The sequence below is a fragment of the Felis catus genome, chromosome X (assembly GCF_018350175.1).
Source record: "Felis catus isolate Fca126 chromosome X, F.catus_Fca126_mat1.0, whole genome shotgun sequence".
Taxonomy (NCBI): Eukaryota; Metazoa; Chordata; class Mammalia; order Carnivora; family Felidae; genus Felis; species Felis catus.
In genome coordinates, this window is record NC_058386.1 from 87882438 (window position 1) to 87897309 (window position 14872).

General features: G+C 40.4%; 1 protein-coding gene across 1 annotated transcript in view; it reads left to right on the forward strand.

The window, feature by feature from the left end:
* ATG4A (autophagy related 4A cysteine peptidase) overlaps positions 1-14872 on the forward strand; it is a 56909-nt gene that overhangs the window by 21276 nt on the left and 20761 nt on the right. The window contains exon 2 of the mRNA XM_004000782.4: positions 13600-13710. Within this exon, the coding sequence (XP_004000831.1) occupies positions 13600-13710 (111 nt within the window). The remainder of the gene's footprint in view (positions 1-13599; positions 13711-14872) is intronic.

The window sequence follows — 14872 nt, forward strand, 5'->3', positions numbered from 1 at the left end:
AGGGAATCTTAGTTTAAAAGAATAGCCCAAGGTGACTTGCATAGTAAAAGGCAGAGCAGAAATAGAACCTAGGTCTTCTAATTCATAGGCCAGTGTTTTCTTAAGTCTACAATGCTTTCTTTCACTAAGATTTGGGGGGAAATTCAATATATATTTCTCTTATGAAGACAAGCTAATGCTATTGTAGAAAAGAATAATTAATAAATTTTTGAATTTCTAATCAAAGTGGTCCTGAAAAGTAGATGGCATTTTGGAATGTTGTAAGTTGAAAAACCCAGTAAGTTAGCCTTACATCTAAATAATATCTGAAGCCCCAAACTGCTTTCACTGGGATTCAATGTGTGTGTGTTCAGAGACGTGCGACAAATTTAGAACTCTATCTCTACTCCTGATAACAGAAGAATATTTTGTTATTAGCATAATATTGATCTAATCGCCAATAATCTATACCAGAAATAAATCCAGTATGGAGACTTAACTTTTTCTTTTTGCTTGAATTGAAGTATTCTTTACACACAGTTAAGTGCACAAATCTTAAGTGTACAGCTCAGTTAAATGTTATATATGTGCACCCTCCACCCAGATTAAGATCAAGAGCATTTCTTCCTTCCACCCCACCCCCAAGTTTCCCTCTTGCCTCCCAGCCAACACCACCTCCCAAAGGTAACAACTATTCTTTTTTTTAAACATCTTTAACTTTTTTAAATGTTTATTTATTTTTGAGAGAGACAGACAGAGTGTGAGCAGGGGAGGGGCAGAGAGAGAGGGAGACACAGAATCCAAAGCAGCCTCCAGGCTCTTAAGCTGTCAGCACAGAGCCTGATGTGGGGCTCAAATTCACAAATGCCAGATCATGACCTGAGCCGAAGTTGGATGCTAATCGACTGAGCCACCCAGGTGCCCTTGTAACAACTATTCTGACCATTATTATCATAGATTAGTTTTGCTTGATTTCAGACTTTATATAAACAGAATAATATTCTAGGTATTATTTTGTGTCTGGCTTCCTTTGCTTTAACATGTCCATGTGATTCATCTATGTTTTATACATAATATTAGTTCTTTTTTGTTGCTATGTACCATTCCCATGTATGATCCACCACAATTTATCCATTTCCCACGTCTTAGTCTATTCAGGCTGCTGTAACAACATTTCGTACACCAGATGGCTTAAACAACAAACATTTATTTCTCACAGTTCTGGAGGCTAGAAGTCCAAGTTCATGGCACTAGCAGGTTTGATATCTGGTGAGGTCTCTTTTTCTGGCTTGCAGATGGCCACCTTGTTGTGTCCTCACATGATGGAAAAAGATCATCTCTCTGGTGTCTCTTCTTACTAGGGGACTAATCCCACTCATTGGGATTCTATCCTCATGATCTAATTACCACAAAGGGACACCTCCAAATACCATCACATTGGGGATTAGGGCTTCAACATAGGAATTTTGGGAGAACACGAACACTGTGTTGGTAGTGCCGCATTGATGGACATTTGGATTGTTTCTAAGTTTTGGATATTATGAATAAAGCTTCTATGAACATTTTTGGCCATATCTGTTGGTGGACAAAAGCAATCATTTTTCTTGGGTATAAACCTAGGAGTGGAGTCACTAGGGTAGGTGCAATAAAAGACATTTTCAATTTAGAATAAGGTAATTTAGTATTAATGAAAGAACTGATGGCTGAGCATTTTATAAGAAAACCCACTTCATTAAGAGCCACTTTCAGAGTTAAAAAATGGATCTGTGTTTTGTTTAGCAGATCAAGATTCTCTGCTTGTCCAATATTAGAGAGTACTTTTTGCTGTGGTTGGTGGGTTGGGTCTTTCATGCTCTTGGGTAGATAGGTATTTATTTTCCTGGTATCTGGAACATAGAGTGCACGTCAGGGATGAGGAACCATTTTATTGCAAGCTGTATCTTTTTAGATGGGGTAAAATTTGTCTTTTTTGGGGCAACATGGCTCAAATAATTATAAAATAATGTTGGAAAATCAAGTTCACTTTACAGAAATTTGCCTTAGGATTAACTTGGAATGCATCTTTTGTTCTGAAAGTGAAGGTACATGTGTAATTTTATGTAATCCCAAAACTTAACTCTGGCAGTATAATTTTACATTACGTCAAAGGTAAAGAATTTTTAAACATCATATGTCTGCTGGCAACATTTACTAATGAAGTGTGATGTTGAAAGGGTATGGGGAAAATTCCCGTGGTCTGGGAAGCGAGTGAGGTGATGGTAAACAGAGGAGAAAACTGGGAACGTACTCTAAATGAAAAGTCCTGTTCCTGGAAAGGACTCAAGAGCCTCTCCCATTGTGCTGTACCACTAAGCATGTCACAACACAGAGACCAGACCCACCTTAACCTCTTCCTTGACAAAGATGGTCACTTCAGGTTTTGGGGTGTGTGTGTGTGTGTGTGTGTGTGTGTGTGTGTGTGTGTGTTAACAATTTAATTTGATAATGAATGTTAAAAAAAACATCAACTAGGATTTGCATTACCGGTGATTACTTGTTGCACTGTTTACATTCTGCTAATGTACGAGATACCCAGAGTTCCTCCTGGGAGTATTTGAATGTGTTTAGGGGCTCCATGAAGCCTAGGTTGAGTCCAGAACCCTTACTAAGGCTTCCAAGGCCAACATCTCCTAGGCTTGTTTGCCTCTCCAGCTTCAACCCCTGACAGTTTCCATATGGAATCGTTGTTCTACAGTCTCTCAGTCTTTGGTGTTTTGGTCCAAGCTTCTCCTCTGCCTGGAATATCCTTCTCTTGCCATATTTGCTTAACTCTCATTATTTAAGGCTAAGCCCTGTCATCACCTCTCTTCCCAAAGCCTTCTCTGTACTCTAGGCTGGCTTAGATGATCCTCTGCTGTGCTTCCTTAGCCCCCTGTACAGACACAGACCGTATCATATAAAAATGAATTCTCTTTCTATCTTCCCATTAGACTTGGAATTGCTTAACATGTGTTACTCTCCCCAGGGCCTAGCACAATGCCAGTCATATGGTAGGTACTCTGCAAAGGATTATTAAATTGCATTTGCATAAACATATAAACCAGCATTTAGACTTTTATCACTGTGTTCATTCATTCAACAAACATTTGATAGACCTTGGGGGACAACTTATTGCAAGGCACTATGATTGGAGCTTTAGGTGATACGGAGATAAACACAGTGTGTCCTAGGATGGGAGTTCATTCCAATGGCAGAGAGCTGACAAGCCTGCGAATAACACTAACCTAGAGAGCAAAGTGCCCAGTGCCATAAAAGAAGTTAAAATAAGGGACTTTAGAAGCTTAGAAGAAGGAAAAAGTATTTCTTGGTGGCAAAATTGAGGAAGAAGGGTTTACAGAGAAAGTAGCATTCGAGGTAGGACTTAAGTGTTTAACTAGGACATGAATGAGCCAGGAGCCTCCAATGTATCATGTGGTTTATTTTTGGCTAAAAAGAGTACATATCTTGAAGGAGTAATGAGCAGTGGGGAACAAATACAAATAAATGTAGGAGGTGGTCATATTGGAGAGAGCCTTAAATGCCAGGCTGATGAGTTTGTATTTGATTCCTATCAGTTGGAGCAATCTTGGAAGCCCATGGAAGTTTCTGAGCAGCTCAGTGACACAACTGAAGAGATCCTTTATGATTAGTCTGGTAATGGTGTCTTTTAGTATTTCCTTAGTAAATATTAACTAATTAATTACCAATAATTACTTTTACTAAATAGTGTGGAAAAACTTCAAAGCCTGTAGCTCCTTGACCTTTTTGCATGAGTCCTTTCTCATTGGAAATCTAGATGAGGTAAGAAATCATATGACTAATTAGTTCTGAGAAATGAACACTGAAATTGACAGAGGAAGGAAACACTTGCAAGACAGAAATGGCTCATAAAAATGCATAGACGTATAAAGAGTTGTTTGCTTAGGAACCGTGTCCAAAACATTGCCTTCAGCCATCTGGAAAAATCCGGACACACTATATGAATTATATTGTTAATATTTATTCCTTTGGGGTAGTTTAGATCATTTCCAGTTAAAAATAATTATAGTGTTCTAACCTCAGACTGTCTACTCTTACTCTCTCTTATAAACAGTGGGTACTGCATTGTTAGTTTGTTTTATAGTATGTTATATAACCAGAGCATCTGATTTGTTGCCACCTTAGGCCAGGCCTTTAACACTTGATGCCTGGATTATTACAACAACTTTCTCGTTGGTGTCCCATCTCCAATGCCTCGGATCCAGCTTTTATCCTAATAGCAAGCTACTCTCCATCCAGTATAGTGGGAAGTATAGTGGGGAGTATACTGGATCAAGAGTTAGATTAACTTGAATCCTTGTTCTACTTCTCACTAGCTATATGACTCTGAACAAGTTTTATCACTTCTCTGAATCTCAGTTCCTTCAACTCCAAACTGTAAGTAATGATCTCTGCCCTATCTCAAGGGCTGTCTCAAGGATCATGTGAAAGAACTCTGAAAACTGTCAATGGCTTTACTCTACTGGCTGGCTTTCCACCCTGTACAATCCAGTCCCAAGCCACCTCTCTAATCTCATTGCTCACTATTCTCCAGAATTTACCCTGTCTCTGATACATACATATTTAATAGTACTCCTCTGATCTGGAATATTCTCCTATCTTACCTCTGCTCATCCTAATGGAAGCAATAATTTAAGGACCAGTTAAAATCCTATACCCTCTTTGAAATCTTGATGACTCCAATGCTCATTTGATTTCCCCCTTTTCTGAATTTTTATAGCATTCAGTTATTATCAATACTTGCTTATATATTGCCTTTTATTATTAGATCTTTCATTTACTTAAGGCTCATATCTTTAGATATCATGCTTTTCTGATGCCTTAGATTGCTCATTTAACACATAGTGAATATTTATGAGGATATTTCCTCTGTATCCATCACAGAACCAAGTACAGAACTTAAATAAATAATTGTTGGCTCATTTATTTAGAAATTCACATACAGACTCTCTTAAGACAAGTGAATCCATCTTCTCTTCCCAGAGCTTAAAGTACTCCTCCTAACAACCCACCCTATCTCTACCTCCTACAGAACCATAAATAGGTTGTTAAGATAGGTCTGCCCAATAGAACTTGCTGTGATGATGGAGCTATCCTATAGCTGTGCTGTCCAGTATGGTAGCCAGTAGCCACATGTGGCTGTTGAGTGCTTGAAATGTGGCTAGTGCAACTGAGTAACTTAAATTTTAGTTGTATTTAATTTGAATACATTTAAATGTAAACAGCTGCATGTAGCTAGTGGCCACTGTATGGACAATATAGGTTAGACCACTGGCTTTCAAGCTTTTTTGATCCAACAATACAATGGGAAATACATTTTATATTTCAACCTAATTTATATACACACAAGTTTTGTGAAATGATATTAATCCTTGTTATGTATGATATATTGTAATATTTTCTGTTCTATTTAATTTCATTTTTTAAAGCGTATTTATTTATTTTGAGAGAATGAGCAGGGGAGGGGCAGAGAGAGAGGGAGAGAGAGAGAGAGAGAGAGAAAGAGAGAGAACCAAGCAGGCAACTTGCTGACAGCACAGAGCCCGATGCAGGCTTGAACTCACAAGCTGTGAGATAATAACCTGAGCTGAAACCAAGAATTGGATGTTTAACTGAATGAGCCACCCAAATGCCCCTATTTAAAATTTCTTCAAATGTTTATTTAGTTTTGAGTGAGAGAGAGACCGAGTGTGAGTGGGGGAGGGGCAGAGAGAGAGGGAGACACAGAATTCAAAGCAGGCTCCAGGCTCTGAGCTGTCAGTACAGAGCCTGATGCGGGGCTCAAACTCAAGAACTGCCAGCTCATGACCTGAGCCGAAGTCGAATGCTCAACCAACTGAGCCACCCAGGCACCCCTCAAGTGCCCCTATTTAATTTCATTTTTTAAATATGCTGATTGAAACCCACTATATAGATTTCAAAGCCCACTGATAAGTTATGATGTGCTGTTTGAAAAACACACTGCTCATTTTATAGATGGAGAATCTAAGGCCCAAAGAAGTGCAGTAAGTTCTCAAAGGTCCCATAGCTAGTTAGTGGCAGGGTAGGATTAGAAACTACATTTTAGGTTTCCTAGGCTAGGGCTGTTTTTAAGAGGGGTGAAGAGTGATCCCTCCTTCTCTTCATCTGCCAAAAACCCCCCACATTTTTTATGTAGAGCAAAATTATTTGATACACTCTTCATTTTGGCTAAATACTGTCATGATATCGTGCTACCTACATGAATCATGAGCTCTGTATTTGAGTATTCCTTCTCTTTTAGCTTGGGTACCATCCAAAATCAAAGATACAATGCCACAGGGGCTTTTTTGGACCCACTGTATGATGTGGCAGTGGCACTAATGTGCAACTGTACTCCTGGTGAATACAACCACACTTCCCACTTAACAGTTTGATTCTTCACAACAAAACCTGTTGATAAATAATCAAGGTGATTCTTACCTCAGCTTGTGGGATAGTTACCTCAAGTCTTGAATTATAAAACCAATAAAATGTTTTTATCCATCCATCCATCCATCCATCCATCCATCCAATGTCCTACCTTCTTTGTATGTCTTATAAACAAAGATAAGCTTTATAAAAGTGACATCTTGGGGCACCTGGGTGGCTCAGTCAGTTGAGTGTCCAACTTCGGCTCAGGTCATGATCTTGCAGTCTGTGAGTTTGAGCCCCGCATCGGGCTCTGTGCTGACAGCTCCGAGCCTGGAGCCTGGTTTGGATTCTGTGTCTCCCTCTCTCTATTCCCCTCCCCCGCTCATGCTCTGTTTCTCTCTCTGTCAAAAATAAATAAACATTAAAAAAAACTTTTTTTAAGTGACATCTTTTTCTTCTGAAAAAATGCATCTCTCCAAAAAGAGCAGAGTTACCTTATCAAAAGCAAAATGAGGCAGCAATTTAGAGGTGATGTATGTGTAAGGTAGATCCTGCCTTCCTCACCAGTTTGTGCATGGGATCCCATTTCTTCATGGATATCTCTTTTTTTTTTAAGTTTATTTATTTATTTTAAGAGAGAGAAAGAGAGCTGTGGAGAGAGAGAGAGAGAGAGAGAGAGAGAGAGAGAGAGAGAGAGAGAATGCCAAGCAGGCTCTGCACTCAAACCCACAAACCATGAGATCATGACCAGAACTGAAACCAAGAACTGGGCGCTTAACCCACTGAGCCACACAGGTGCCCCTCCTCATGGATATTTCTGAATGCATTTCAGTCAGCAGATAGCAGACAATAATTTATGCTTAAGTGAGAACAACAACAAAAATATACTTAAAAGGGCAATAAGTTTTTCAAAAGAATCACTTTAAAGGAAAACCAAAGAGTCCAATTTTGCCTTATGTTTGATTCTTACCATCATTGTGTCAGTAAGATGAAGTGACTGAATTCTGTAAGATGTGTTGTGTTTTGTGGGGCCAAGCTATCAATGGTCTGGTTGATTTTTCTAGCTGAAAAGTAAGGAGTACTTTCATTTAATACTCATTTACCAATAGTCTCTTGCCAAACAGACTGGTTATCCCTTTGCTGACTTGCCCTACAATGGGTCAGGTGCAGCCTCCTATGCTACACCACCATCAGTACTAGTCAGTTAAATAGAATCTCAGAAAGTCATAAAGTCTAGCTGAATGATAACCCTTCGGCTAAGAGTCTATATGGTAAGTCTAAATGATAAAGGGCGTCAAAGTTTTTACTGGTCTGTAGAGAAAGGATGCATGTCTTTCACATTATTTGACCACCCAGCATTGCTAGGATTTGACTTGCTGAATACATTCAAGAAACCTTTCAGTTTGGGACATGAAAATCCCCCATGGAAATAATGAGGAATGATGTCCAGTTCTCTATTTTCAAAGCTCTTCATTGTCAGAAAAGCAGGGCACTGGGAGGAAGAGAAATGAAGATGGGGTGGGGTCCATGCATGGGTGGGCAGAGGCTGGAAAGGCAAGAACACTAAGTGGACCCAGGAGGAAGGAGGTGAAGGCACATTTTAGGCTGAGTTGTGTTGTCCTGAATTCCTCCTGCCTTCCTAGGTTCTGCTTATCTACCTGCCATCTACCATGCCCCTCTTCACTTTTTTTTTAAACCCTTCCTTTGTCAACCAAACCCATGAGTCCTACATGTTGTGGCTAGACCAAACTTTATCTCCCTACCCTGCACCATGTTTTTCTGCTACCGTTTATTTCATCACTCACACTTACAAACTGGAAGGTATTTTTAACTCTGACTCTCTCTCTCTCCCCCCAGCCCCACCCCACACTCAGTTGCTTGCCAAATCCTTTTAGTGAATTTCTCCCTTCCCCCTTTCCACTTATATCTTATTTCTATCAAGGCTCAGCTCTGATACCACCTTTTCTAGGTTGTGCAAGGCCCATTCACCCCCAGTTGGAATTAATCGTTTCTTGCCTTCCACATTGCTTTCTTTAAAAATTTTTTAATCTTTATTTATTTTTGAGAGACAGAGAGAGACAGGATGTGAGTGGGGGAGGAACAGAGAGAGAGGGAGACAGAGAATATGAAGCAGGCTCCAGGCTCTGAGCTATCAGTACAGAGTATGTCCCAGGGCTCAAACTCACGAACTGCAAGTCCATGACCTGAGCCGAAGCTGGATGCTTAACCAACTGAGCCACTCAGGTGCCCCTCACATCGCTTTCTTTTTAAAACTGAACTAGAATTGACATACAATAATATATTAGTTTCAGGTATACAACATAGTATTTTGACATTTTTATATGTTATGAAATAATCACCTTGGTAGGGCTAGTTACCATCTGTCATTATACAAAATTATTACAATATTATTGACAACATTCCCTATGTTGTACAACTGCTTTCCCTTATTATAATACTTATTGCTATTAGTTGTTTTCAGACCTGTCCTCTCCACTAGATTAAAAGCTTTTGGAGGATGGATGCTACGTCTCAGTGATGTTTTATCCATTGTGTGCATAGTAGGTACTCAGTAAAAGTTTATGGGATGAATATGTTAATGAATATTTGGCCCTTACCATACCTGTTTTCCATGGATATTTTCTTGTTTTTGAAGCTGTTACTTGATACTATGTTAAATGTGCATGTATTGCTGAGAAGGCTGTCCTGGAATCAGCAGTATCCTGGCATGCCTTTAGAATCAGGTGGCCTACAAGGAAGACATGCTGTGGTATCTCAGGCCCCTTCTGGCCCTGAGATTCTGTGACAGATTTCACTTAAGAGAATTTGTGTTGTTTGTGGGACACAAGCCTCACAGAATCTGGGAACCTTCAGGTACAAGTGTCTCTGTTAAGCCCTATCAGAAAGCCATTGTTCAAAGCCATTTTTTCATTTGCTTGCAATTTTATAAAAACCAACCTTTAAAAATACAGTCAATGACTGGAAAAAAATATTAAAGTAAGATATCTCAGAAATGGTAGAGTGAGGACCTCTGAAAATTCTATTTATAGGAGCAATGAAAAACACTGGCAGAAATGGTCAGAGTCAACCTTTTCAGAACCGTGGAAGTTAGCCACAGAAAGCCTTTCCTCAGAGGCTTTTATGGAAAACTGTTAGAGGTGCAGCCACTAGGAAAAACAGTATGAAGGTTCCTCACAAAATTAAAAATAGAAATATCATATGATCCAGTAATACCACTTCTGGGTATTTACCTGAAGAAAACACAGTGTTTAGAAAGATATATGCACCCCTATGTTTATTATAGCACTATTTACAGTAGCCAAGATATGGAAGCAACCTAGCTGACCATCAATAGATGAAAAGGTAAAGAAGATGAGAGATATACTCACACACACACACACAGACACACAGACACACACACACACACACACACACACACACACACACACACACTGGAATATTACTCAGCCATAAAAATGAACAAAATCTTACCACTCGTGACAACATGGAGGGATCTAGAGGGTATTATTTTTTTAATGTTTATTTTTGAGAGAGACAGACAGACAGAGCATGAGCAGGGGAGGGGCAGAGAGAGAGGGAGACACAGAATTCAAAGCAGGTTCCAGGCTCTGAGCTGTCAGCACAGAGCCCAGTGCAGGGCTCGAACTCATGGACTGCGAGATCAATGACCTCAGCTGAAGTCAGATGATCAACCGATTGAGCCACCCAGGCATCCCTAGAAGGTATTATGTTAAGTGAAATAAGTCATCCAGAAAAAGACAGATACCATATGATTTCACTTATGTGTGGAATCTAAAAAACAAAACAAGTAAACAAATCAGAAACAGACTTAAAAATACAGAGAACAAACTGGTGGTTGCCAGAGGGGAAAAAGGTGAGGGATGGGCAAAATAGGTGAAGGGGATTAAGAAGGTACAAACTTCCAGCTATAAAATAAATAAGTCATGGGGACTGAAAGTACAGCATAGGGAATGTAGTCACTAATATTGTAATAATTTTATATGGTGCCAGATGGTGACTACACTGATTGTAGTGACCATTGAGTAACATATAAGTTGTCAAATCACTATGTTGTACACCTAGAATTAAGATAATATTGTATGTCAGCTATACTTCAATTAAAAATAAAATAATTAAAAAAAGAAAACCGTTAGAGGCAACTGATTAACTTCATAGATGCCTGATGCAGTAGATCAGGCCTGATCATAGATGCCTGATGCAGAAAGCTTAAAAGAAAAACCTAGGGAGTAACATGTCCATTGGAGCTTGAAAAGTTCGGGCATATCCCTGGGAATCTAGAAGACTATATGCATGCTCAGGACTGTGTGCATTCCCAGTGTTGTGTGCATGCTCAGGAAAGAGCTGACAGGGTTCTAAGCTTTTGCTCTGGCTGATCTCAAGCTCTGCACAAGGGAAGACTGAGGCAGAGTTATCAGCCACCTGGTTGAATGTTGAAGGCATGTCCCAACATGTACACATAGCCTCTTGGCCAAGACTGGGAGACTTGCTGGTTCCAAGAGTTTAAGGAAGACTTTGTTCAGTTATTAGCTGACCACTAAGCCAACCTAGCAGAGACTTCAGTGCAATAATTATTATTAAAGTAAAATGGAACAGAGTGAAGCCTGTTGTTCATCAGACCTTGTAGAAGCTAATTCTTGGTCTGCCCAGCTGTGGTCTTTGTAGCTCTGCCTGTATAGCTCCTATCTCTTTAAACAGGATGAAAGGGGCAGTAAACTCATATGGGGCTGATGTTTGTTCATTTAAGGCAAGATAAAAGTAGTTTATGAATTTTTTTAAAGGATTGTGTTAGTCAGAAGTGATTCTGTTGGAAATGCGATTTCACTTCTGCACCTCAGTGATGCCCCAGTTTGCTTCTTCATGACTCTGAGTTCTCCTTGTGGAAGACCTATTCCTCTTTCCTCCCTGGATCCTCTTGTATACACTCTCCCCATGTTATTGCTCTTCACTTCTGTTCTGGCTTTCATTTGTTTCATCCATGTAGCTTCAACTGGGGCTGGCTGTAGCCCTGCATTCTTGGAGTCCATCTTCTAAGAGGAGAATTGGGAAGAACAGAGACCATCTTGACATTCTTTCTGGCCTGAGAAGGGCTGAAGAGCAAGAGGAAAATTCTTTGGATACCATTTTGGTCAGGGCCATCCCAAATGAAGCAGTGGAGTTCTCACAGGCTTTAAGGGGCTGTACTAATTTGACCAGCTGGCCAGGGTTGGCGATAGAGAAATGGTTTTTCTTGGCCAGTACTAAAAAAAAGACCCAAAGCTTATATGCATACATGCTGTGCATTCACCCAATGCACCCTTCCTCACCCCTACCAGGGGAATGCCAGACAGGCTGCCCCTTTCCCACGCCCCTCTCAGGCCCCTCATTTTCTGACTCTGTTTCTAGGCTCCACTGGATGTTCATTTTAACCTGATTTCTTCTGCGTGTGAGGGGTAGAGAGTAGGGTGGGAAGGTACACAGTGTGACTTACACCACCTCAGTCCACCACCTCCTGGGGATGGCCTGACCTGGGTGGTCATTTTTAGCCTGGTATTTCCTGGGCTTAGGCCAGGGGCTGAGGCCAGTGACAGAGAAGCTAAGAGGGCACAGGTTCTCTGGCAGATTCAGCAGTGATGAGTTTTCACCGGGGAACAAAATGGCTGTCTCATTTCTAACCTCTTTAGGTTTGAAAGACTGCCGAGTCTATAACCTTAATGATTAAAACATCCTGAGGAGAAAAGCTACTTAAATCCCTGAAAGATTGGACTTCTGTAATACATCTCAAGAAATGCTGTATTTCTTGAACTACTGGGTAGCTGTGTTTCTAAAATTATAACTTCACACAAATTATAACTTCAGTTTATACAAATGATACACAGCATAATGTCATCCTCCAACCAAGCAGTGAGAGCAGGTTAACCTGTTTTCATGATCAAAGAGGACTCATTTATATTTAGGAACATTTATTTCTATGAAAACAGCATGCTCCTGCCTTAGAAAACAAAGCCAAAAGAGAACAGTTTGTCCTTTCAAGTGAGTTAAACATATCTCACAATGCCATTTTTACAGGAAAATTATTCCCTTAGGGCTTTCGGGCACTGCTGTGGGAGAGTCCCTGCAGGTGCTTGTACCTACTCTCTCTGAGCTCCCTTCCCCATAGGGGCTGGGGAGCCTCCAAGAGCTCAGGTGAGAAGGCATGTGTTGGATGTATTAGCTTTGAACTTGAAGTGTGTTTTCTCATAGACACAGCACCATATACACGATGAAATATACCATCAATTTGATTTCCTGGTTGCAGGTTAAAATAGGTTTTTGTGGGTTATCTTGGAAATTTGTTTACCACTTATGATATTATTTCTCTCATGAAGTCACTTAAAGAGAACTTTTGAGATTAGGACCCTCTCATAAGTCAGTCTTAACTCTTTGAGCAGACTCTTTCCCCACAGGTGGTACAAAAGTGAATTTTACCTCATCTCACATTACATGGTTCTAAGTTCTGAGAGTCTGGCCTGTGAACTTACAAGGTTTAATTATATGTTATTCAGTTACTTTATCTTGAGAGATAAGCATGGTCATTTGTGAATCCCAAGAACAAGTTATAGTTATCGTCAGCTTCAAGATTCTTCTTTGCAGAAGTCATATGTGAATAAGATGGCAAACAAAAGTACTGTTAAAACCGCTGGTCTTCCAGCTAAAATACTACATTTTCACAGTTTTGTAATCTTTGGAGTTTGTCACAGCCCCTTCCAATGCCTCCAGCCACTAGAAACCTCATAATATTCCCTGTAATGTGGGCAGGAGTTGGATATGCAAGTATTAGGTATTATTGTATCACCTTGATCCACTTTTGCTTGGAGAAGCTAGATAAGTGGCTGTTTACAAAGAATACCCCATGATGAAAAGGTTTTGAAATGATCCTGAACTAAATATTTGGAGATGGTGCCAAATGGGACCATGAGAAAAGGAAGGTGAAAATAGGTGGTCAAAAGTAAATCCCTCTACTAAAGGATTTGAGGCTTTGTGAGTATCTTTGTTCCTCCAAGACAAGGATTTGCCTCCATTCGATTCAAGCCAATGATCTTTCACCTTCAGGACAAAGGTAATAACCAGTAAAACCACAGAAGCAAACCCCCTCTGTTACATTTTGCTTAAGTTTCTTTCCTTTTCTTTCAGTTTTATCCAAATATGAAAACCAGATTACTATTTTTGCTGACTACCTAGAAGAATTTCCAGATACGGATGAGCTGGTATGGATCTTGGGGAAACAGCATCTCCTTAAAACGGGTAAGGTTTGGTAGCATTTGTCTGTGAGAACCTAAATGAGGTGGGTGCCTGAGGTTAAGGTCCTATCCATTTTTCCTTGTGGGGTTGGTGGAGTGTGATTTTGGTAACTGTTCATGCCACTTGTAGGTGGACATACCTTGCAGCCAGAGGAGGTCAAGCCACAGACTCCTTGCTTGCACAGGTCCCTTCCGAGGCCCTGAGAGTCCCTAGCAGCATGTTCACATGATCATAGGTGTTTGTGCAATTTGAAAGGGTCATATATATATTTTTATTCTTTTCTTTAAAGGAGCACCCCTGAATTCCATAAGCCTTGACTTTCAAAAACCATGGACCCACTCGTGGTATCACTAACCAGTTTTAGACTGTAATGCCTGGGCTACATACTTCTCATTCCCCTTGTGTCCTTTTCTATCTAGATGAAAGACGCTGCCACCCAGGGGACCTCTAATCAGCCCAGGGCTGTCAGAAACCACATCAGACACTAAGAAGTCTTGTAGGGGTAAATCTTTTGCTGACTGTAGCACCGTCTCAGTTTATTCTGATTTTGTATAGAACTTTTAGCCACAGCAGCTAGATGGAAAAGAGGCTTGAATTTTTCTTCCTTACCCTTATATACTTACAGATTGGGGAAGACCTTTTGTTTTTTACTTAAAAAGTTTTTTAATGTTTATTTATTTTTGAGAAAGAGACAGAACATGAGTGGAAGAGGGGCAGAAAGAGAGGGAGACACATAATCGAAAGCAGGCTCCAGGCTCTGAGCTGCCAGCACAGATCCTGACACGAGGCTCGAACTCAAGAACCACAAGATCATGACCTGAGGTGAAGTCGGACGCTCAATCGACTGAGCCACCCAGGCACCCCAGGGAAGATCTTTTAACCTAAAACTGCCAACAGCCCAGCACCCTGATAAAGCCTGAGCTTGGAGAGATTCAGCTGTCTGTCTGTCTGAGGAGAGATGCTCTTTGAAGGCCCTAGCATAGAGGAAGAAATAGGAAGGACCTGATCACAAGGCAGGAGGGGAAGTTAGCATCTTCTGGCTCCACCCTGTGTCTGGCTTCATCCTCTGGATTGGAGAATCCTGAACAGTGGAGAGAGTTGAGGGTTAGCAGTTCGGAGACCTTTTGTATACAGACTCTTCCCCTACCTTAGATAAGTCACTTTC